Genomic DNA, 25,274 nt, shown 5'->3' on the forward strand with positions numbered 1-25,274 from the left:
GTGTGTGTATATATATATATATATTATAGAGGCTTTATCGATACATTTTCCTTTTTTTTATATACTTCTATATATAACAAATTTTTTAATATAATTTTTTATATATATAACAAATGCAGCTAGATATTTTTAAAATATAACTTGTAGAGTACGCGCGAAATATAAAAAATGTATACAAATAAGTAACCTTGTATAAAAATTCTGAAGATATCAATTAAATATCTGATAATTTTTGGTATTAGCCGTTTTAAATTGTGTAAAAATATCAATTCTGTATAATATTGCTGCAAATATTTGTTCTTAATTATTTTACAGACAATTATTCAAGAGTTGTGTTAGATTAAATTCATAAAATTTTAATATTAAATTAAATTAATAAATTGATAAAATTAAATTGATAAATTTTTATTTCTACATAATTGATTATTTTTTCTGATATGTTATTCTTTTTATCTTTAGGAATTATTTCTAGAAAAAAATTGTTTGTATATCACTGACTAAATATCAAGATCAATGAATGAAAACTGCCAATTAATAAATTTACATAAATAGAAAATATATACGTAAACTTTTTAACTGCTGCAAAAATGCAGGAAGAAGAGTCGAAAAAATAATTTGCTCTTTACTCATAAATCAACTTTTCAATCGAAAAGCTAATTAATTGATATATGTTTTTATTGAGTTATTTTTTTAATTTTCGTCATTGATTTTAATATTATTCTGCAACGGCTAAATATGTAAACGGATACATTTTTTATTATATCTTAAAATTAGCGTTTTTCAAATGTTTTTATTGATCATAAAAAGTAGTTTTATATTAAATAATTTTTTCTTGTTTTGCAGAAATATTTGAACAGATTGCATGAACTGAGCCGAATATACACCTTAATTGCTTTAAGATTCGAACTGCATCAAAAATTTTGGTAATTTCACAATATTTTTCTGCATTTTGCCATGCGTTATAGAATTGTATTTTCTCGTTTTAAATATACGTCGTTTCTCATGTAAAAACATGATGTTCATATTTTATGGCGTTTAAAATGCTCTTTATGCTTTTACAATAGATTGAGAGAGAATTCTTTTGTATAATTAAAAAAAAATGCTGTTAAATGTAGAACCGCTAATATTGCCGATACAATTCGAAATGATTCATCAAATCGACTATTACTTTAATATGTACTAAAATTACTGTTATTGTTGACGAGCTTAATACTTATTAAAGATATTTATCTGAGAGCATATATGTAATAGTATAGATTTACATATAAAACTAATACGAATATCAAATAAATAAATGCCTTATCACTTAATGTTTTAATGTATTTTTGTTGATCGATTGTTGTTAATCATCCACACTTATTAACTTGATTGTTCTTCACTGTTCTATATCCGAACATTTTTGTACGATTTGTGTATAAGCTAGATACTGCCATTAGAGAATAAAACGGTAAAACGCGAATCGATGAGATTAACTTGAAAACAATCGTACGATTAACAATTTCCTAAAGCACATTTAAATAATTTTTAAACGAGTTTTTATATAATAAGACCAAACATGTCTGTACTTATCCGAACACTCGCTGTGTTGTAAGACTAAAAAAAATATGCGCTCTTTGAAATTTTAAACGTGCCATACTGTTTTAGAAAAAAACATTCGAGAAAGAGAAAGAACGTAGGAAGAGAGAACAGATAAGAGAGAAGAATAGCCAAAGAACTTCTTACATATTTATAGATTTCTGAATTACTATATTTCTGAACATACACGATATTGAAGAATGTGCACAATGGTAACGTAATCGCATTTATGTTCTGTACCTAAGTTAGGCGCAATCTAATCGAAAAGAATGTTTTGTTTTCGAAATAAATGGATAGAAGTTGGCTGCTGATCTTTTGTGTGTGTGTGTGTGTGTGTGTGTGTGTGTGTGTGTGTGTGTGTGTGTGTGTGTGTGGGCGCGCGACACACACACACACACAGGAAAATTCTTATGTATGTATACAGGTTACAGGTTACCTTATGCGCAGTTGCGTGTGACCAATTTTTAAGTAGAACAAAAATTTGTATGTTGGTATAACTTTGTCGTATCGTTTGCAATATATCGTGCAAATATCATAAACATTCATAAAACAAGAACCTTGTTAAGCGACGACAAGTGGAAGAGCGAGATACATTTGCATTCAAATATTAAAATCCTATATAATTTTTGTAATATGTAATTATGTCCTAAGTGCGTTATTGTATTGAGTGAGGAAAAAATTTGTATTATAACTTTGTATAACGTATCATTAAAACGTATGTGAAATACACTCTCAATAAAGTATTTATATTATTAAAATACAAATTAATATATAAGGGCTAGAGAGTAAGAATTTTAGCGCGGTTAATGGTGCGCAATTAATCTACCCAGACAGCACACAATATTTACAAAATATTTACAAAATATTTAGAAATATTTATAAGATATAATTTAAATATTTTATAAATATTTTTTTTTGTGGTTTTAGATTGCACAGATCATAAATATTTATTATAAATATTATGAAATACTTATTAGAATAGTTTTAGTAAATGCTATAAAAATACTTAATGAGATATTATAATCCAAATAAAAAATACTTATTAGAAATATTTATTTATATTTATCATAAATATTGCATAAAATATTTAGTCTATATTTTAATAATATTTCGAATAAAGCTTTGTATAAAATATTGTATCAAATATCTATACAACACTTCAAAAAATGAATATTAATAAATATTTATCATAAATATTCTGTGCTGTCTGGGTAATAGGGTAAAGCGGAGCTATTCCGTCAGTTTCAACTTTAAAATAATACAAAAATTTACGATAAACAATATCTCTTTACAGTTATGTGAGTGTTTATAATTACATTATACAATCGTAATTGCTTCTTGAGAGCACAAGCACAATTCCTTTAAATAATCAACATGTGATGTTCAGAAACATAAACATTATCACGAGAAATGTAAAAAAGCCAGCTGCTCTATCCTATTTATAACTTTTGAATATCGAGTTTATTTTGACATTTCGGTTCCTCTTCGGGCCATTTTAGTATACATATATAATAGTGAAGTAAAAGATCGCTCATTAATTGACAGAACCGGTAGAGTGCATGCTCCACCGTTCTAAATCCGTTGACAAATGGTTACAAGGTCAGATGGCAACAGACTTTAATTGGCAGAAATTTAAAACAATAATTTGTCTTTGAATAATTAAATTAATTATAAGAAGTCTGTCTTTTTTTTTGTTGTTATAAAATTCGAAAAGATACTCACCCATTTGGCCAATGACGCTCATATTACATAATTGAAAGGGTGTATGTCAATTGCCCAAATCACTAATCGGCTAATTTAAAATAATATAATCTCATTGGTGAAGCAGTGAAAAATTATTAGAAACAGACCGATATGAGTGGTGTGTGCAATTAAATTGTGTGCAAGTGCGCCGTTCCCAATTGAAATATAACATTGGCTTCGTTCAGCAGAACGTTTACTTTGCAACTGTTGGAAGTTTTTTTCACGCTGATTGGGTTATGCTTTTAGATCAAGAGGAATAGTCCAATCTCAGCAGAGAATCATAAAACGATTGCAAAACTGTTGTGTTCTACTGAACGCAGTCATTGGCAGTTTGGAACAGGATTCCGATGATACGAAGCAAAATGCATCAGAATCCTGTTTTCTGATTGGTTGCAGAGAGTTGTACAACGCACATCGGATGCAATGTGAATCCAGCATATCGCTTGTGCCAATGAGCGATCCTTTACTCCACTATTTATATGTATATTGAAGATGGCCGAAGAAGAGTCGAAACATCTAAATAAACTAAGAGTTTTTACATTTAGTTATTCATATTATGTTTAATAAATTCGCGGTTGTATCACCGTTCTTTTTGTCGTATTACCAAACGTAAAGCGTTTTCATAATTCGTCTTCTCCGGTGAAAAAATTTTCATATCTTATATTTTTAAGAAATTTTTATATTTTAAATTTATGAAAATTTCTAAAAAAGAAAATACCTTAAATTTTAAACTTTTTTTTAAAGAAAACTTAGAAATAAGTTTTCTTTAAAAATTATAGAATGAGAAATCTTAAAAATTTTAGAATATCAGAATTCATGCATATACATATATAAAGAACTTTTTAGAAGACTTTCTCAAAAATTTCTCTCTCACTTTTGGTGTTGCAATTTGCAAAAATCTGAGGAATTTTTCTAAAAAGTTACAAAAATTATCCAGTAATTGTAAAAAATTCTGATATTTATTTAGGAATTCTAGAAGATTATATGAAAAATTTTTAGAAAAAAAAAATTTCACCAGGAATTCTCGATTGGATTATAAAATCTCACCTTGCTGAACTGCCCCAGTACATATTTCAGGACGATAGGAGGCACATCATGCAACAGGGATTCAAGAGCCTCAATATACACACATTTTTGCAGAATTTGTTTTAGTGCTATATAACATTTTGCCTTGAGATCCTCGGAACTTATCGGATCATTGTACAGCTAATGAAATCGTAAAACTGTAAAATCAAGAATATTAATTATAATGTGGAAAGAATAACTAAATACCTCCAATAATTTAGATAATAGATTTGCGATCGCAACTGCCTGTGCATGTTCGGACGTGTATTTGCCAATTTGTCCAATAGCCCAGACGGTCACCGCGAGAATGTGATCGTCCGTTTCCTCTTGTAATACAACTGCCAATTGCACGATGCCCTGAGTAACACGAGTCTGTTATACATACAGTACGAAAATCGTCTCCCGTTAAGCACAAAGTAACAATAATAACCTTATATCAATATTACAATTTCTTATTTAATAATATAAATGTAACATAAAACATGTACATAACAACTATATACATTGAATAGGAAATGATAACACTGGTGTAATGTTACTGCTGTTACTTCGTGTTTAGCGGGCTATTACTTGCATTTGATTGATACTTCAGATCTTATTATAGCCACAGCCAGCTGATCAGAATGACCAGCAATGTAACCAAGTGTCATAATTGCCGGTAATCTAGTCGCCGATTTTGAGATGCCAATTAATTCGATAAGCGCAGCGATACCTCCGCTGTTTACTACAAGCTGCGCCAACTGTGAAAATTGCGTTATAAGCTGAATGAGAAGGTATGACGACATCTTTTACCTCAAACGTATGTTTGCAGATCTCCCTAGTTAAAATCGCCGCGACTTTACTGACATTCTCATCCGGATGCGCCATGTGTGCCAAAATGTCCTGAAAGATCTCTGCCTCGATCACAGCCTCCGCTAAATCTGCAGAATGTTTAGCTATGCTGCTCAGCGCTAATAACGCTTGACGCTACAGACATTACAATTATATATTCAAGTGTCAATATTTCAATCAGATGTTTAATATACAACTTTGGTCATAAGTAAAGCAGGATGTATTGTTTACGTAAAAAAAAGAAAAAAAAAATATATATATAACATTTACATCTACGTATATAAATATAAAATTATATTTTACATGTCATTTATGTTAATAATTTATGGATCGATTACTGAAGTCTGCGTTCTTTATTGCGCGCCTATAGTTATTAAAGCTTCTGTCGCGCTTACATATTGAGTTAGGTAAGAAAAGTCCCTTACCAAGTTGGTAAAAAGACCTTTCCCCATCAATATTTTCGTTAAAAATGATCAAAATTTAAATTTAATAAAAGGATTTTAAAGCTTGAAATCTTTCGAATTATTACTATATTTTTTGAATTTATGTGAGTTTTGTAATTTTTACATATAGAAAACTACGAGCTGGAAAAAATAAAAAATTTTTTTTCACTTCGCAGGTCTGTAGCGTATCCAAAACATAATCACTTAAATTTTAACGGTCACGCGAATTTCTATAATAAGAACCGATCATCGTCTTTAATATAGCATCACGTCGGTACTTTAACTTAAAAAGAAAAAGTCAATAAATTAAAGTTTAAAAGTAATTAAATTAATCCGTTTATTATTAACTAAATTAAGTTGGAAATTAATTTATATGAAATTAACCAAGTGAAAAGAAAAGTTATTAACTTTTTATTTAATTTTCAACTTTATATTATAACTAGGTAGTTATTACCCCGCAATCCTGCGTAGACAGCACCTTCAATTTATTCCTCCAAATGAATAATAGCGAAATGAAAATCAGAAAAACTAACAATACGTTGAAATTGTTATACAAATAAATATTATTTTTTTAATAAAATCGTCTCATAATTTATTGTTTATTAAATATAGAAGTTTACGTCATTTTTGGGGTCTATACTTTATGACCAAAGCTGTATGTTTGTATCAGATTACCTTTGCTTTGGCATCGAGGTTGGCCTGCAGAGTTTTTGCGAGGAAGAAAATTGCACCAGCATCTACTACTGTCCGCGCGAGTTCAATGCTATGTTTACTTATGTCGCTAATAGCCGATGCACTAATTTGTTTAATATACAATTCGGGTTCTTGCAGACACAATACGAGAAGAGGTATCGCGTCTGACGGAGATATGATTAACCAGTAAAATACCTTATTAATAATTATTGCAGAAAAAAACGTTAATGATAATTTTACTAGCATCCACCGCCGCTTGAGCTAAGTTCTTGTTATGTCTCGCGATATATCCTAATGCCCAAGCAGCTGCTTCTTTTATCCCAGGATCAAAATCCTCCAAGCATTTAACTATAGTCTGCAAGCCATCATTTTGTACCACTATTAACGCCAGCTCCGGTGAATGCTTGGCTATCGCCCGCAAAATGAATAGCGCCGCTTTCTTGTAAAATTTCTGTGACAATATATTTCATTTAATAGTTAAAAAAAATGTCTTTATAGTATATAGAAGATGGACAAAGTAATGTTATCATTTGAAGAAATATACTACTCGTTTTATTAATTGGCCTAGCATTTGTTCTTATCGTTAGTACAAATCGCTGCGCTTGACTTAGCGCCGAGACACTACCGTATCTCTTGATTTTATTCTTGTTGGAACAGAGTCATAAAATGCTTGAAAAGTCATTAATGCTTAAATAGTGCAATGTTGTATCATTCTTCTGGCGGAACATCTTCCAATTGCTTAAGAGATATTGTAGGAAGAAATCTGTTTCTCATTCTGCTCTTATAAACTATTTGCAATGATTTGATGAAATTTAAATCAAGTGATTGCGTTGGCCAGAAAAGATGTTTAAATTTTAGCTAAAATAGAGGACGATTTTGTAGAGACAAATAAATTTTCTCCTCCAATGTACTTAAATGACCAATTTGAAGGTACGTGTTCTCCTAAATTGCTAGAAGAATAGTATAATCCCAAGCGTGAAATATTGTAGCAATATTTCAATAGTGCCGAATATTACAAAAATTATTGCAATATTACTACAATATTGAAATTTTAATATTTTATTGGAAATATTGCAATATTGCAAAATATTGTAATTTTTATATTTTGTAGAATATATTGTAATATATTGTTGAAATATATTACAATTTAGTAAATAAGTACGCGGCCCTGCCACGAGAGAGATGCGCTTTTCGATCGTAAGGAAAAAACGTCCAGCAGTCCTATAAGGAGTACGCAAATCGAGTTAGCGAGTCTCCTATAGATTCCCAACCTTTTTTGGATATGCTTTCTAGACCCCAGAATATTTTTTTGTTCATAACTTTATCGTATGTATTTTGAAATATGATGCTAAATAATAATATGTTAGCAATTAATAAAATTGGAATAATTATTGAAATATCGCATAATGTTATAGCAATAAGTATGCAATGTTTCTCTAAATATTGTAGCAATATTTTATTTTTTTGCGGCGCATAGAAATATTGCTACAATATTGTAGCAATGTTTTATGAAATATTGCACTTTTTCAAAATAACATTGCTGCAATATTTTGTGCTGTAGGGGATATTATTATATTATAGTTATTTAAGTATTGTATAACTCTATTCCCATAATATTATCTGTGTCAAAGGCAAATAGTATATTTTCTAGGTATTCATATTATTTCGTCCATTCCTTGTACATGTAGTTAATGTAGTATAAATAATTAAGGGAATGCTGGAGCTGTCTATATCACCGATAAAGCTGGCGTTTTTAATGTTTTTGTTCCTAGCTGTCCAATTTCTTCGTAGTAGTTTCACAAAATAAAAATTCTTTTTTCATGATTAAAATATACATGTTAATGTACCTGACGCCGTTGCATTTCGTCTAAATCTGGAAAAAATAAAAAATTACAGATTTTTTTATCCACATTTTACCTTCAACGTTCGTCGCCATACAGAGATAAAAATGGATAAAGAAATCTGTAATTTTTCATTTTTTCCAGTTTTGGACAAAAAATACAACAGCGCCAAGTACATATTAGTATATATATTTTTATCGTGGAAAAGAAATTTTTATTCTGTGAAATTACTACGGACAAAATTAATTAGACAGGAATAAAAACGCTAGCTTTATCGGTAATATAGGCGGCTTCAGCATCTCCTTAATGAGATATCTGGAAATTATATATAAAAGATTAATATAAGATATGATTGCTGCATGTCAAAATTTTCCGAGCAAGGAAATACAACGATTCAGATAAATTTTATTCTCTATCACTATCAAAATGTTTACATTTAAGGGGTTCGTACATTTTGTTTGTCTATGTGTTGCAACAAATGCGACAATACATCTTTTCTAACGATAGCATGCGCTAGTCTAGGATTATGATTTGCTAGTTTGCCTAGAGCAATTGCTGCCAGATGTTGAATGGATGGTATAGTATCAATTAATAAAGGACGTAAGAGATCAATGGCACCTGCTGCTTCCAGACAATCGACGTTGCTTGACTTTGAAGCTAAATCTGCAATGGATTGCACAAAGAGCAATTGCGCCTTCTGATACTGATCGAAAACTACAAATGAGAAAAAAGAAAAACGTTAATAATATATAAAATAAAAATGTATATGTAGGTATATTTATTTAATATAATTTTTATATAAATATTTATTATAATTTTTCACATACAGAGAAATAAAATATTTATCTATACTTATATATATATATTGTTCAGACATTTGATTAAATAAAAAGTAACAATAAGTATATGCGTGTACCTTGTAAGATTGAGCGAGCTGTCATATTAATTTACTAAGAAATATCAAATGTATCATGCATCATTATCATATGATTGACGATTCTACCGCGGAACGACTTTTGACAGCTTTGACTCGTCATCTGTTTAAATGGCTGCGTTCAGCGGAGTCAACAATTCAACATGCAGTTCAGTTGTGAGCGCTCACTATTAAGGCCCGTCTACAATGCACGGAGTAAGAAGTAAGAGTAAGAAATTGACCAATCACAGTCGATTATTCTTCTCACATTCGACTGTGATTGGTCAATTTCTTACTCTTACTTCTTACTCCGTGTATTGTAGACGGGCCTTTATGGGTGTATTCTGTTAGATCATCCAATTAGCATTTTAGATCTGGCAGTGAATTTTGGAACACACCTTAGATGGGAGAGTGAGGGAATAGGTTCGCGTTGCTTGAAATCCCCAAAAATGTTTAGGGGCTCCGCACAATAAAAGGAACAGGGAACAGAGAACAGAGAATTAAGGCCGCGATACAGACTTTTGCATAAAGCACAATGCATAGTGCATAAACGAATCAACTAATCAGAATCTGTCCTTTCCTCCCATTCCATGGAAAAGAAGAATTTCGATTGGTTGATTCCATTATGCACTATGTATTATGCGTTATGCAAAAGCTTGTGTCTGGGCCCTAAAGCGGGGAGCACAGACTCTTGCATAACGCATAACACATGAGGCATAAGAAATTGAACCAACCAGAGTTCTCTATTACGTGGAAGGGAAAGAAACGGAGAACATCGATTGGTACATACATATTCTTATACATTACGTGTTATGCGTTATGCAAGAATCTGTGTTCCCCGCTTATGAATTTCAACCTATCAGAAATCATGTATTGTGGAATACGCAGTGTGTATTCCACAATACATGATTTCTGAGATAGGTTGAAATTCTTATTCTCTGTTCTCTGTTCCTTTTATTGTGCGGAGCCCCTTATACTTAAAAAGTGATCAATATATATTCAGGCAATGAAAAAAAAAAAGAAAGCGAAGATGCTAAGTGCAGAAGTGCAAGCAACGCGAACAGACAGTAATGCTGGATTCACACTGCATCCGATTTGCGTCGTACGACGCTTTGCAACCAATCAGAAAACAGGATTCCAATGATACGAAGCAAAATCCATCGATCGTACTGAATTTTATTGACAAATGTCTACCCTCTAAAATGTAGCAAACTTCAGATGTTAAAGTAAATTACACTTACAACTAGCGTCATCTAAATGTGAGCCGCGGAAACTAATAGTGTTTTCGGCCCGGCCAGGTTTGCACCAACTTGGGTTGCATTAATGGCGTTTTGTGCTCTCCTATTGGTAGAGCGGGTGACGTCAACCAATAGGAAAGATTAATCCAACCACGGTTGGTGCAAACCCGATCGGGCCGAAAATGCTATATGTCTTTGGAATACACCCATAATCGATGGTTAACTCAATCACCACGATTGCCAACGTGAGAACTAAACACAGAAGAGGAAGAGAGAGGAGACGTTACGGCTGCTGATGGCTGCTTTCCATTTGATGACACAAATCGACACAAGTCGACACAAATGTCGTTCTATCCTTCTTGATATTCAGAGAGTGACAAAGATAGAACGACACTTGCGTCGATTTGTGTCGACTGTGTCTCCTAAAAGGAAAGCAGACTATATCTTAAGCTGCTGTTGGCACTTTTGCGAGTGAAGCGGGGTCTACAATAGAAATCGTAGCAGTCGCAGAGTCTTAAGTCGTAGAAAATTAACCAATCACAGTAGAATATGAGAATAATAATCGACTATGATTGGTCAATTTTCTATGACTTAAGACCCTACGACTTCTATTGTAGACCCCGCTTTAATCGTCGATTAATGTAACCAGAAGTTGGTGAAAGAGGTCCTAAACCCTTTCCAGGAATGTGAGTTTGTCCCTAGAAATTGGGTATTGAAAAGAGAGGAAAGTAAAAATGTTGAGTGCAAAAAGTGCAACTCATATCTTTCAAGTGAGGTACGCGATTGGTTGATTCCCTTGTTTTCAAACCATTGTATGTACAAATCCATTTGAAAAGACCCTAAAATATAACTAGATTCGACTAATCAGAATAAAGAGATTTTTATTACTCGTATCCGAAATGGTCGAATCCCATTTAATCTTAACGTAATTTCAATTGTCGATGTAGATACGAGCTTTTTGAATTATTGAAACTTATTCTATTGAACTCTCTCTCTCTCTCTCTCTCTCTCTCTCTCTCTCTCTGTGTGATTACGGCTTGGACTAATATAATAAGTCGTGATTAATGCAGTACATTAAATTTCGAACATGGATGTATTTAGTTTTTCTTTCATCGTATCAAAGCTCGAGTTATATATAGCGTAAAGTTCTAGATTCTAGATATTGCTTCGCGCATCGCAATGATGCGTATGGCGTATGCAATGTCTTCCGCCGCCGCCGCCGTCGCCCGCGTCACGGAGTGACGGCAAGTGACAGACTGTGACAGACTCTCCAAGAGACTCTCGTGTCGCGGTTGCGTGAAGTGAGAACTGTAAATATTGGCAATAAACACGATTTGATTCAGTCTAATAACAAGTATAGACTCTCGTCCGTGTGTTCAAGGTTGAGCGTAGCAATATACTATGCAATACTACTAACTACACGCCGGAGTTGAGCGTGTCGAGAGCTGTCGAGAGCGTGCAATTGGTGTCTGCTGACAGTGCTGATCTAACTGCCTAGTGCTTGTGTTTCACCGTTCGCGCCAATTCGCGCCGTTCGCGGACCCCGACCGGAGTACGTGTATGTATGTTCATATGTACACACGTCGCGCGTCGCTCCTTTCCACGAAGCGTGTGCGATATAAAAACGAACCATGCGTGGCCGTAGTGATGCACTGTCGGAATAGCAATCAACTGCGCAATGGGCGATAGGTGTGGCACGTGAAAAAGAAAAGGAAAGCTCGTCACCGAGTTGTCGCGAGTGATCAGAGAGAACGAGAGAGAGAGAGAGAGGGAGAGAGCGGCGTAGTGCATTCCGGAAGTACCTATGAAGAGATTTCATGAGACATGCGACATTATTTCGTTTTCTCGGTGCAAACCATTCTGAGGAAGATCTCGTGTATGAAGAGATTTCAACACACACACACACACACACGTAGTGATCTTGTAAGCTCTGACGTCTTTTACGCGTACCGCTAGTACAGTCGTGAGCAGAGAGCGCAGGAGAGCGTTCAACGTTCCCTGCGTGCCGTGCCTGCGCCTATGCGTTTCCATTCGTCGCGCGCTCATCTACGTAGTAAGGGCAGTGGAAGGGAGAACAGCGGTGCCGGTAGCGCTGGTTGCTGGTTATTGGGAGGGAAGTGAGGAGGCTTCATGCGAGAGAGTGAGGTTAGCTTGTGTGTGTGCTCGCGCTTTCTCTCTCTCGCTCCCTCTTTCCCTCACGCGCGCGTCAGATCTTACGCGCGCTCACTCTCATCCCAGATTCTTATCTCGCGCGCGCGCGGAACTGTCGCGCTTCTCTCTCTCTCTCTCTCTCTCTATCTATCTATCTATCTCTCTCTCTCTCTCGTGCGCGCTTGTTCACTCGTTTGTGCTTCCTCGCCCGCCCGCCCGCCCGCCCACCGTCGGCAGCCCGCCCGCCCACCGTCGGCTGGCGCGTGCGCGCGCGCATTAACGGAATTTGCGATCGAGCACGCAGGGACCACCGACTAATGTTTAAATGGACGCATCGTCCATTATCACCCAAGTGTCGCGGGATGACGAGTTAGGCGCGTTCAACAGCGAGAAAGGTGCGTATCGCGTAAATATACCCGCGCCATCCCGTCCTCCCTCCATCCCCGCGGTTGCAACGCACTCGGCCAGATGCTGCCGAGATTTTACTCCTCTGCACCTGTTACGGAACTCCGCATCCGCATTTCTCTTCTTGCTTTACGTTGCCTAACTTCAGTCTCCCGTCTTGCCTCCCGTCCCATCCGCGACAACTTCTCGCGTGTCGTTCCCCCTTCTTTCTACTCCTCGAACCATTGATATTGTCATCCCTTGTCATTTTGTCATTTTACATCGCGCCTTCATCGAGCAATATCACGAATTTCCTTATTTTCTTACGCTTTGTCGTGCCCTTTAACCTTTCACATGCCTTTCATGGGAGCAAGCTAATGGCAAGCCGTGAAGACAGCGATAAAAAAAACTCGCTGTAAAAGATTAAATGCAGCACGTTGGTCGCTTCCATGATTGTACATACATGCATACATATGCACAAGATACAATTGCTTATTTTGATCAATTTGACAAGATTGTACGTACACCAAACTATCAATTTGGATTAGACACGGTCTATATACTTTTTTATCGGTAAAATTTGAAAAAATATTTTTGTGCGTGTGTGTGTGGGGGGGGGGTGGAGAAAAAGAGAAAGACATTGTCATCTTTTTAACCAGTTAGGCAACCCTGCAGTTCCACAATTCACGGTTAACCTCTTAACTGAGGTTCAATTCTAAAATTGGAAAGAGACAATGAATAAGTTGAATCTCGGTTATGAGTTAACCGTCAGTTGTGGTACTGGGCTTTAGTCTATAAAAATTTAGCATTGTCACTTTCTAAGATCACAATTTTCATCCCAGTATGTATTCCATATGTATGTACATACAAGTGTGAGAGATAGCAGTCAAAATATTCTATTCAGAATATATATACAGCTTGAGAAAATAATAAATAATTTATATTGTATATATAAACTTATTATATAAACTAAATACTTACATGTTTTTCAAGTGGAATTCTTGCAATAATCAAATGAATTGACTTTATCAAATGAATTGACACATTGGTAATTATTTGTCACCTCTCTTTTCTCTATACTACAGCCCAGTTACCTCGAGAAAATGAAGCAGCTAACAATACTTTGTCGAATAACAAGAAGCCAAGGGGACGTGGGCTCTTACGCTCACTGTTCTGTTGCTTTGGAAGAGGCCGTAGTGGTAGTTCAAAGAGCTCCAAGGCGAGTTCTTTACAGGGTGAGGGACGTGGGTCGCCACCACCTGGCACTGGATCTCCAAGATTTCTCCTACCACCAGTTAGGCACCAAGACATGCACAAAAAGTGCATGGTAATAGATTTGGACGAGACCTTGGTGCATAGTTCTTTCAAACCTATCAACAATGCAGACTTTGTTGTTCCTGTAGAAATTGATGGTACGGTACATCAAGTGTACGTCTTAAAGAGGCCTTATGTGGACGAGTTTTTGCAGAGAATGGGTGAATTATATGAATGTGTATTGTTCACTGCAAGCTTAGCTAAGGTAGGTTTATAATAATAAACAATTAATTATCTTGTGAAATAAACAAAATTTTAGTTACAGTATATATTAGTATAATTCAAAATGCTTTTACAATAATTTTGATTTAACGTTTTTATATAGGATTTAGTTTACTGTAAATTTATACACTACTTAAAATATTTATAGACTAGTCAACTAACTTTAAAAATTTATAGATGTCAAAATAAAATATATTATATAGAACTGATTTATAATCTGTAGACTTGAAAAAATAAAGAAAATAAAATCGTATCAAATTATTTTATATATTTGTAGTACGCCGATCCAGTGGCAGATTTGTTAGATCGGTGGGGGGTATTCAGAGCAAGGTTATTCAGAGAGTCCTGTGTGTTCCATAGAGGAAATTATGTTAAGGATTTGAACAAATTAGGACGGGATTTGCAGCAAATCATTATTGTAGATAATAGTCCTGCCAGTTACATTTTCCATCCAGATAATGCGGTAAGTTATATGTTTATAATGATATTAAAAAAACTAATTTATTTTAGTGTTGAATAAAATTTATATCATTGCTTTTATCTTCGTAATCAAATGAGGTGTTAAATGAATTTTGGATGATTAACACGTTAAACATCACACCAGTCTTAAAAACTGTTTAAAATATTTGATTGACAGAGAACTGCTTTAGAGAACAAAACTGTACTGTACTTTTGTATGACTAACGGACGATTTGTTAGTCGTCCCGGTAATACTTTGCCTTCTCTTTTATCCTTTTGTTTACTTTAGCTCACGCTCCCCATGCGTATATATCTCTAGTTGACAGTGTGTGGCGTAAACGGAAAGTTAAACGAAATAGGCTCGACGTCAGGACGACTAACGAATCGTCAATTACACAAAAGATACGGTATAATTTTGTTTTCTAAAGCAGATCTATCAAATATTTTGAAAAGTTTCTGGGTTTAGCGTGGCATAAATGGAAAGTCCAGGTGTCGGTCCATAGGGACCGGTATGGCGTTTAATAACGTGTTAATAATAAAGGTGATATTTTATTATAGGTTCCAGTAGCATCTTGGTTCGATGACATGACAGACTCCGAGCTATTGGATTTAATCCCCTTCTTCGAAAAGCTCAGCAATGTGGAAAACATCTACACGGTGCTGTGTAATAGCAATCATCCTTACAATCAGATACCGGCGCACGCGGTGCAGAGCAATCAGAGCCTGCCGACTTCAATTTCAATGGCTGCTTCCTAGCCCCACCTGAATCCTGGCAATACAGCCAGTCTTGTTGCTCAATGCACCTTGCGGAGGATTCTGAGGGGACTGCTTCATGTGACCCACTTGCTATGTGGCGAAGGACCTCAAAATGCCCCTCGTTGATATTTGGGAAAACCGCTCTGATCAGCGCAGCCAAATGTCTTATATCTTGAAAAGTGCATCATTTAAGTCACAGCTGCTGATATCCTTCTTCCTGGCGAGCAATGTAACGAAGACTGAATCAGCTTCGAAGCGCGAGTGTTCTTCCATTTTGCACCAAGCATAAAAAAAGATGACCAACTATATCGATCCTGTCTGCATTGGTAGATTGAAAATGTTGTCTGTACTCGACAAAGAACATAGTGAAAGATGGAACCAGGAATCTTCGTCAAGCAGAAAAGTTAATTGATCGCTACAAAAAAGAAAGCGATGGTTAGGGCGACTGCCTATGGTGATTGTATACTGGAAAAATGTTAAGTGTTAAAACAAAAAAGAAAGAAAGAACGAAAGTATGAAGAGAAAAAAGAAGAGAGATCGCTCCGAGTCGTTTGATGGGCCATGCTGTGCATTGTTGCCGTGTAGTTTTTCTATTCGAGTCAAGATACTGCAAACTTTGTTTACTTAGATTCGATTATAGAGAAGACATCAATGCTCCAATTACGTTTATGAATACTTCTGACCCAACTTACAGAAACGTTGAAAAAAAGGAGGGTAACAGTGGCAGGTAGAATTTGAAATATATATTTTATTTGTTAAAAATTTAAGATAGACAAATTTTATTTTAATTGTGTTATTTTAATTATTTAAAATAATGTTGTAAAAAAATCTAAGGCTTATTTTAGAATTTAATATTAAAATATAGCTTTTAAAATGCGTGGATATATAGAAAGATTAAAACAAGATTCATATACTAATATCTAAGCTTTATAAGAAAAATAAAATGTAAAATATAATCCAGGATTCTAAAATTTTGAAAATACAAAAAAGAAATTAGAAATTAGAAATTTTTTTGAAGAAATTAAAATGTTTCAAGTTTTATTCTTTTAAAAATGTTTAAGAATCTTTCAAAAAACTTAAATATGCAAACTTGATCTCAATAAAGTCCAAAAAACTTAAAAATATTTTGAGTAGGGATGCACCGGATCGTAAAGTCATTGGATACCGGATATCGGATATCCGGCATCACATTATTTTCAAATATCCGGTCGAATATCAGGTAGGGCAATTATCCGGCCGGATACTAGATATTTCTTCGGATATCCTGTCAGATATTTGGAAAATGGCTTTCAAAAAAAGAGCAGCAAGGGAAAAATAGCGTAAGAAGTGACGAAATAGCGATAATAATTGCGGAAACAGCGATAATAATTTTCTGTATCTTCCCAACATGAAAAGAAAGATAGGAAAGAGAGATGAATTGTGCAAGAAATTTAGCTAAAAAGAATAAAATTCTACATTAATGACGCAAACTGTACACACAATGTAAAATTTTAAACGGATATTTGGAGACACGGTAGTGTCTCGACGCTAAGACATGGTACATATTACTGGATACTAATGATATGCGGCTATCCGGCCGGATAGTAAAAAAGTGGCGAATACCGAATATTTCCCGGATATCTGATGCATCCCTAATTTTGAGAATATAATTCAAAATGTATATTATCAACAGTAGAATACTACTCGCTTTACACTGCCGAAGAGTAGGAATAACAATTTTCCGCGTATTTTATTAAATAAGTTTTCATTTTTATATTTATAAAGAGTTTGATAAATCACTTGAATCATAAATGTGATAAAAGTGATATATATACCTCACCGACGAGATATTATTAAAGACGGCCGGTCCTGAACAAATTTTCATAACTATCCACAGAGTCCCGGAAGTCTAGAGAATTGAAGAGTGATGGACATTATTTCAACAATTGATATAAATTATTGACATAAATATTTGGATAATACGTTATTAAATTTATAATCTTTTATTATATAAATGCTGCATAAATAAGTTTGCATGGTTATAATATCTTATGTATTGCCACAAAATTACAATTTTTTTTCTCTGCAGTTATCTTCTCTATTGACGATAATCCACGGATGATAACATTAAAGTCACAATTTTAAATAAAAATCGAGTATTATATATGTATTGAGTTTTAAACATGTATGTATATATATATATATATATATATATGCTACGAAGCTAATAAAACATAAAATGATAGTACTATATTATCAGTCTTACTCTTATGCCTGATTGCATCCACGTTACTTTCACTTTAAGTAAACCTTAAAACTCTCTCTATCTCTCCCTCTCGCGACTTTAAAGAGAAAATGTGAGAGTCTCGCTTAAAGTCAAAATAACGTTGGTATAACCGGGTCTTAATCACTTGATCACTTAATACTCGTGTGAATTTCCGTTAAGTGATCGGCCGTTTTTAATAGTATTTCGTCGGTGTTGTATATCTATATATTCAGGGTATTTCCTCTAACTTAATTATTTAAAATATCTTCATTGTTTTTGATACGAAAAAATACCACAGGGGATCTTGTTCGATTTGAAGGGGCACATATTATGAAGAGCAAAAAATTGTCCTCAATATCATTCTTTTTGAGACTCAATCAAGATTCAATCAAGAGAGACAAGATCCCCTGTGGTATTTTCCCGCATCGTCAAAAACAACGGAGAAATTTTAAATCATCAAATTACAGGAAACATCCTCTGTGTGTGTGTGTGTGTGTGTGTGTGTGTGTGTGTGTGTGACGCGCGTGCGTGTGCGTGTGTGCGTGTGTGTGTGTGTGTGTGGTTATATACCCATGTATATACATAGAGGTATACAACACCGACGAAGTATATTATATATATATATATACATACATACATACAGAGTTTCTCAAAATTCGCGCCCGTGAAGTACAAGACGTAATACTTTATGCTAAAAGAAACAACTTTTTCCTTTTGCAAAATGCGTCTGACAAGTAGTTTTTGCAGGAGAGCAGATTGAAGTTAACAAATAAGCCCAAAAATTATTTATCGAACACACTTTTGTTAAAGGAAAAAGTTGTTTGTTTTAGCATAAAGTATCATATCTGTACTTTGCGGGTACGAATTTTGAAACACCCTATATATATAAATTGATCCGTTTGACTTTGCGTGGCGTCTTCAAGGTCAGGTCAAGGTCAGATCAATTTTTTTAAATGGAACACCTAATTTTTCATTGCATATTCTTATAGCACATCTCGAGAGCTTTCCAAAACACTATAATAAAATATTTTTTCATGAAAAATTTTTGGAGTTATAAGGCTTGAAAGTTATAGTACCGCCGGCATTAGCATTACGCAAGGTGTCCCGACCGATGGCTAAAACCTCTTGAATGTCGTTCAGAATCATGTCCTGGATAACATTTGTTAAGATCGAAGTCACTGGAGATTGTTTCTTTTATTTTCATTTTTGCACTGAAAATTCATTTTTATATAAAAATGAAAATAAGAGAAACAATCTTCAATGACCTTGATCTTGACAAATGTTATCCAGGACATGATCTTGAACAGCATTCAAGAGGTTTTAGCCGTCTGTCGGATAATTTGCGTAATGCTAATGTCAACTGTACTGTAACTTTCGAGCCTTATAACTCCAAAAATTTTTCATGAAAAAATATTTTATTATAGTGTTTTGGAAAGCTCTCGAGATGTGCTATAAGAATATGCAATGAAAAATTAGGTGTTCCATTTAAAAAAATTGATCTGACCTTGACCTGACTTTGAAAACGCGACGCAAGGTCAAACTGATATGATCAGTAAATAGATCTTTTGGAACCTTACAACTTTTGTCTGAAACACTTTTTTGTAATACTTATATTTTCTATGATATTCCGGTGTCCCGGTACTTTTTTCCCACCCTGTACATATATATATATACATATATATTGTACGCACGCACGCACACGTAGGGTGTTTTTGATCATCCGCAATCAGAACATATTACAAGATTAAGGAAAGAAAACACACTTTGTTCCGAATCAAGCTTAATAATTTGTTGATCCACAGCGTAGTTAATTAATAAATCATTGAAAAAAATTATTTATAACAAGTTTATAATATTATTATTTATAACAAGTTTTCAAAATGCTCTCCATTTTGTTGTATGCGTAACGATGTACATCGCTATGCATACAACGATTATTTCTTACGGAGCCATTTAATAAAATTTTATTTATAAGAATCCGAAGATAGAAATCGAAGAAGGAAGAGATGATGGAAAGGAAGGCCCAGTTACATTCCGCCTTCGCAACTGTAGATGAAGAGATGCTACAGCGAAATACAAACGACATAATTCGCCAAGTCACGTTATATATACAACAAAATGGACAACATTTTGGAAACTTGTTATAATAAGTTATAAACTTTGTATAAATAATTTTACAAAGTGGTTTATTAATAAAAACTACACGGATAAACAAATTATTAGGCTCGATACATTCGGAATAAAACACTTGATCTTGTAGTGTTTCCCGATTGCGGGTGATTAGAAACTACACACATACACCCGCGCGCGCGCGCGCGCGCTCTTGATATCTTTTACTCAACAGAAATAGGTATTTTAAGATTTATTATAAAATCTTTTTCTCTTTCTCTCTCCCTAAATGCAACACATATATTGATGAAATTCTTCAATTGCAGTCATTGAATATGTCACTGTCACACAGATATGTTACATATCTGTAAAACAAATCACGGCTTTCAAAACATTTGTGCACAAATTAAGCATTTCATTAATGTTGCATTTGATTATTGCATCAAGTATTTCCTGCTGCTGGTACACACCTTTTATTTGTAGAATGATCTGTATGTGGCATTTAAAACGGTGACATTGAAATTTTACAGGGTACGTACTAGTATTTTTTTATCAAAAAGTTCGGAGATATCTATGAACATTTCCATTTTTACTTTTACTAGTTCACTATTAAGTAAATAATTGTACTTTTTTCCGATATATTTATTGGAATATAAAATATTTTAATTAGATTATACATATTTCTAAATATATTAATTTTGGCTTTTTTATTCAGCAGCAAAGTTCTTTTTTTATATAGTAAGTAAGAAGTAATGCCTATGTATTAAATTATTCCATGTGAATTTATGTACCACGTTTGTAATCTCTCGAATTGTGCGTCGAACTGATTTTCCGGACTTAGAAACGCAACTGAGTACTACCATAGTAATGTCACAAATTAAACTGATTAGCAATTTAATTGACATCATTTTAAAAATAATATGTTAATGTATTGAAAATCTGTGTGTGTAAATAAATTTATTGCGAAAAATATTATCTCGGCCGGGAGTCGAATCCGAATCTTTGCATTCCTAAGCCTAAGATCACCTAAGCCGAAGTAATATTGTTCGCAATAACTGATATGTAGGAATATCTTTCAGGCAGCGTATAAACAATAATAACCCAATTGTATCAAATTACTAAGTTGCTAACTAATCAGTTTAATTTGTGACGTTACTATGGTAGTTGAGTTCTAAGTTCGGAAAACCAATTCGCGTAATTCGAGAGACTACAAACGTAATATATAAATTCACATTGAATTATTTCAAGCACTTAAGATGCAGCTTCGACCGGTATAGGTATTGCTTCTTACTTATTATGTATTCATATTATACAGTCTTAATAAACCATTTATTAAATACTTTTTTTATATTTGCCAAAAAGTTTTAAAGAATTTAAAATAATGATAAAAAGTGCTGGGGGGGGGGACTTTTGAGAATTAATTAAATTAAATCTATTTAAAAAGAAATTAATTAATTGATTTGCAGAAACTTTAAAGAGGTCACATCAGTAATAAACTAAACGAACTGTTTTGCTGAGGAAAAAGAAGAGACGGGTAAATTAGGTAATCGGGAATAATTATGAATCACATATTGCTAATATTGATTTAAAACACTGAAGGCTGCATATCATTTTTTCCCTCCAAACTATGCAGTTATGTCGTATTTGATCATTCGTTTTTTGGAGCAAAAAGATGAAATTTGATTTAATAATAATTAAAAATTCAATTTTTGTATCAACAGTCTTAAACATTTCTCTTATTTGAAAGTGTATATATAATCACAAATATATATATATATAAATTCATGTATTTATTCAATATATATATATATATATACATATTCAATATATTTTTAATATATATTTAATATACGTATACACATACGTGCGCGTGTACATGTACGCACACATGAATATGTATACATACACAATTAATATTTGTTACTTAAATATTAAATAATTTCATAATTTTTGTATTATAAACTTGCTGAAGTACTCTTATCCCTCTTATTACTAACAACTGCCAATTGAAATTATCAGACACACACACACACACACACACACACACACACACACACACACAAGAAGACATCAATGCTCTGATTTTTTTTCTAGAATCTATTATTTATTTTAATTATTTATTTTGAAAGCAAAATGTATTACCTATATGTAGAAAAAAGATATTTTAATATTTTACGAATTAGACAATTTGCAATTTTCTTGCTCCAATAAAACGAATTGCACGATGATGTCATTAACAAACTAGAATAATTGAGATATAGCCCACAGATATGACGGGCAATAGATAAGCAGCAGTATATCTTACGCATATATTTACTAATGCGTAATTTGTAAACAATCACAGCTGCTTAATCAAATATAATTAATGTATAAAGTGCATTGTACTATCATAATCAATTCAAATTGTTATTATTCGTGCTTTTATTTCTGTTAATATTATTATTATTATTATTATTATATTAATGTAACTATTATGTATCGATGTCGTCATTCAAGTGCAAAAAGAACTAAATATTTTTATTTTGCATATCTTGTTTCGCATATCACAATTTTAGGTGGTAGAATGGTAAATTTTTTAAACTCTTGCATTAAAATGACGGCATTATTATCGATATATTCAATGAGTGTATCGATTATTGATATGAGTTTGTAATAAGTTCGGCCGCGTTTGCTTTTTTATTTTTTTCTTTCGTTGAATACAGGGTGGATCGAAAATCGAGACACTTACATAAATAATGACGGATAAAAAGATAATTCTTTTTATCCGTCATTGATATGAACAATTCGGATGTAAAAACCATAATTTTTAATTTATGATGTAAAATCGTAAGACCTGTTCCTCTCGAAAGTCAAAATTACAGAAACTAAATGCTTTGCATATTAAAAAGCAATATTAATATAATCGAAAATAATCATGTTATTTTTAATCTCTGAAAATAATAGACCTGTAGGATGTATATAAGAAAAAATTGAAAAACGTGATTTACTTGTACTTGTTATGATTATATTATTATAATAAGAAAGTTTATATGTTAGTGATTATTTGTATGTGTCAAATTGCTTTGAAAAGATCAAAGCTATTCGTATAAAATATTTATTTTTTAATTTAAAATTATTTCATTAGAAAATCGTCTTCTTCCATGCGCGTAACTGCAACAGAATTTTTGAACTACCCTGTATTTTGAAGAGGAAGAACGTCTTAGTAATTTCTCTCGATAATGATAATTCAGAGAAATCCGACGATATAATCCGATCGGACTATTATTTTTACTTAAAATAAGGAAGAAATGTTTGATGTGGCTTCCAATTCTTCCATCCTTCTGTACTTAGTAAATGTGCCGATATTTCTTGTAAACGTTATTATATTATACGCGCGCGTGCGCGTAGAATCATAATATTCTCTTTGTAATAACGCCCATCAAAACGACTCTATTACATACGACCATCCGTTCCGAGACAAATCTGTGCACGATTCAAGGATCCGAGAATCCATAGGTCTAGTATCCGAAAAGTTGAATAAGAATTTAGAGGAATTAAAAAATCCGTGGATCTCTGTCCCCCCTCTCCTCTCCTCTCTCTCTCTCTCTCTCTCCCCCCCCCTCCCTCCCTCCCTCCCTCTATCCGGTCAAGGAGTCGACAATATTAGAATCGAAATCTATTATTCTGAAATCCGAGACTGTAAGGATGTAAAAGTCCACGAATCCACATCGATATTAAGCGTGCAATGATCCAACACTGTTTTGTGATACTTAAAAAAAAATTCACGTTAGCGTAGTAATCTATGATCTAGAAATTAAGGATCGTGGATAGGACGATTGAGAAGAATTTTATTTAAGATATTAGAGAAGGATTGAAAGCTATTAAAAATTCAGTAATCGGAAATAAATCAGCTCTGAGAAATCAAAAACGTTTTTGGAGGATTTAAGAATAGAGGACTGAAATATATATCAAGCAGTTTATGAATTGGTCGGGTTAGAATTCCAAAGAATTAAAGATCCAAGGATTTGAAGCTATGTAGAATCTAGGAATTCAAGGATGCACAGATACATAGATCAAAATTGTTCACAAACGCAAAGAAGAATCTAAGGATTCAAGGATCTTAAAGCATTTTAGCTACAGCACAGCATTATTACGTTATTGCGTATGAAAAGTCCATTTTTATTTTTTTATCAATACAATCTCTAAGAATAAGTTTAGTAAGAAATTAAGAATATATAGATTATATTATATTAATAAGATAAGGAGTCCTGTAATCGGAAACCAAATTACGCGAGTGTACAGTTTATACAAGATCATGTAATTTACATAAGAGTGGTGTCCATTTTATTTATTTATTCGCTAGAGATATTATATATGTATACATATACATACGCTGGAGGTCTTTCTATATATTTGCGGACTTGAAAATTCGACTTTTCATATGCAAACACGTAATATCTTGATACACTTGAAGCAAGAAGAAACACGAGTGAGATAGCGTTGCTAATAATGTTCTCCCTCTTGAAATCGCAATCATGATTTCGGACCGCCTTGCTGCGCGATAATGAAGTCAAATGTATAGTGCGTGTGTGCGTGTGTGTTTGGTTTAAATGTATACACCGATAATTTTATAAAATAAGTTATAAAAAATTTTTTAATTAAAGTTATTTTGTTTAAGATCTACATAAAACTAAAATGTTTAAATTACTCTATATTTTATGTTTTTATTCCTCATAATTAAAAGCAAAAGCAATGACAATATTTCATGAACGATTATCGAATATATTAAATACCTTACAAAATTGTAATAAAAATACATATCTACACATTACATATCTATACATGTATCAGTGAACAAATAAAATTTACTAAAAACAAATTTAACAAATTTAAAACTTTCGGTGTTAAGTCTAAATATTTATTTAAATATTTTTAAACAAAATAAAACTTTCACAATTATTATTTACAAAACCAAACACACATATGTGCGTGCGTGTTTACGCACATATTGTATAGTATACTAAGTGTTTTATAATTGCATGTCAATATTTAGGGTGAATCTACACATGAAATAAATAAAAACAAGAACATATGTCCTGTATATTTTAACTTTTGAGTTAGGAATGATTAAAGAAAATGTTCTAAATGTCCTTCTCGTGCCTCAACAGATGCTATTGCACATCTTAGCACGTGACCTGATCTAATGTTTACAAATAATATCTTTCAGTATTGCAATGCAGTAGTGTGTACTAAAACACGAAGCACGGATACCCAGAACATTTCCTTTGATCATCTATAACTCGAAAATTAAGG

The 25,274-nt window shown here is 33.2% G+C and overlaps 3 protein-coding genes across 5 annotated transcripts in view; 2 read left to right on the top strand and 1 right to left on the bottom strand.

Annotated features, from left to right (window-relative positions):
• Positions 1–1,265, top strand: part of LOC108768083 (uncharacterized) — an 11,617-nt gene extending 10,352 nt beyond the window's left edge. Inside the window, exon 2 of one of the 2 annotated variants that reach the window (XR_001940467.1) lies at positions 844–1,265. Coding sequence is in view for 1 of the 2 variants with exons in the window: in XM_018518356.1 (XP_018373858.1) it covers positions 844–927 (84 nt within the window). In the remaining variant the exon portion in view is untranslated. The remainder of the gene's footprint in view (positions 1–843) is intronic. The other variant, XM_018518356.1, reaches the window with a different exon arrangement.
• LOC108768082 (sperm-associated antigen 6) overlaps positions 1–9,232 on the bottom strand; it is a 21,232-nt gene extending 12,000 nt beyond the window's left edge. For both annotated transcript variants that reach the window (XM_018518353.1, XM_018518354.1), the window contains exons 1-8: positions 9,108–9,232; positions 8,643–8,905; positions 6,591–6,801; positions 6,333–6,514; positions 5,176–5,349; positions 4,971–5,123; positions 4,591–4,740; positions 4,366–4,524 (exon numbers count right to left, since the gene is read on the bottom strand). In XM_018518353.1, coding sequence (XP_018373855.1) covers positions 4,366–4,524; positions 4,591–4,740; positions 4,971–5,123; positions 5,176–5,349; positions 6,333–6,514; positions 6,591–6,801; positions 8,643–8,905; positions 9,108–9,132 — 1,317 coding nt within the window. In that variant the 5' untranslated portion in view covers positions 9,133–9,232. The remainder of the gene's footprint in view (positions 1–4,365; positions 4,525–4,590; positions 4,741–4,970; positions 5,124–5,175; positions 5,350–6,332; positions 6,515–6,590; positions 6,802–8,642; positions 8,906–9,107) is intronic.
• Positions 9,233–12,711: 3,479 nt separating this feature from the next.
• On the top strand, positions 12,712–16,228 carry hzg (CTD small phosphatase herzog). Its single transcript, XM_018518232.1, has 4 exons — positions 12,712–12,888; positions 13,963–14,396; positions 14,691–14,876; positions 15,431–16,228. Exons 1-4 carry the CDS (start codon positions 12,819–12,821, stop codon positions 15,626–15,628), a joined length of 888 nt encoding a protein of 295 aa, XP_018373734.1. The 5' UTR covers positions 12,712–12,818; the 3' UTR covers positions 15,629–16,228.
• The last annotated feature ends 9,046 nt before the right edge of the window (positions 16,229–25,274 follow it).

Source organism: Trachymyrmex cornetzi, unplaced genomic scaffold (genome assembly GCF_001594075.2).
Source record: "Trachymyrmex cornetzi isolate Tcor2-1 unplaced genomic scaffold, Tcor1.1 scaffold748, whole genome shotgun sequence".
NCBI classification, from domain to species: Eukaryota; Metazoa; Arthropoda; class Insecta; order Hymenoptera; family Formicidae; genus Trachymyrmex; species Trachymyrmex cornetzi.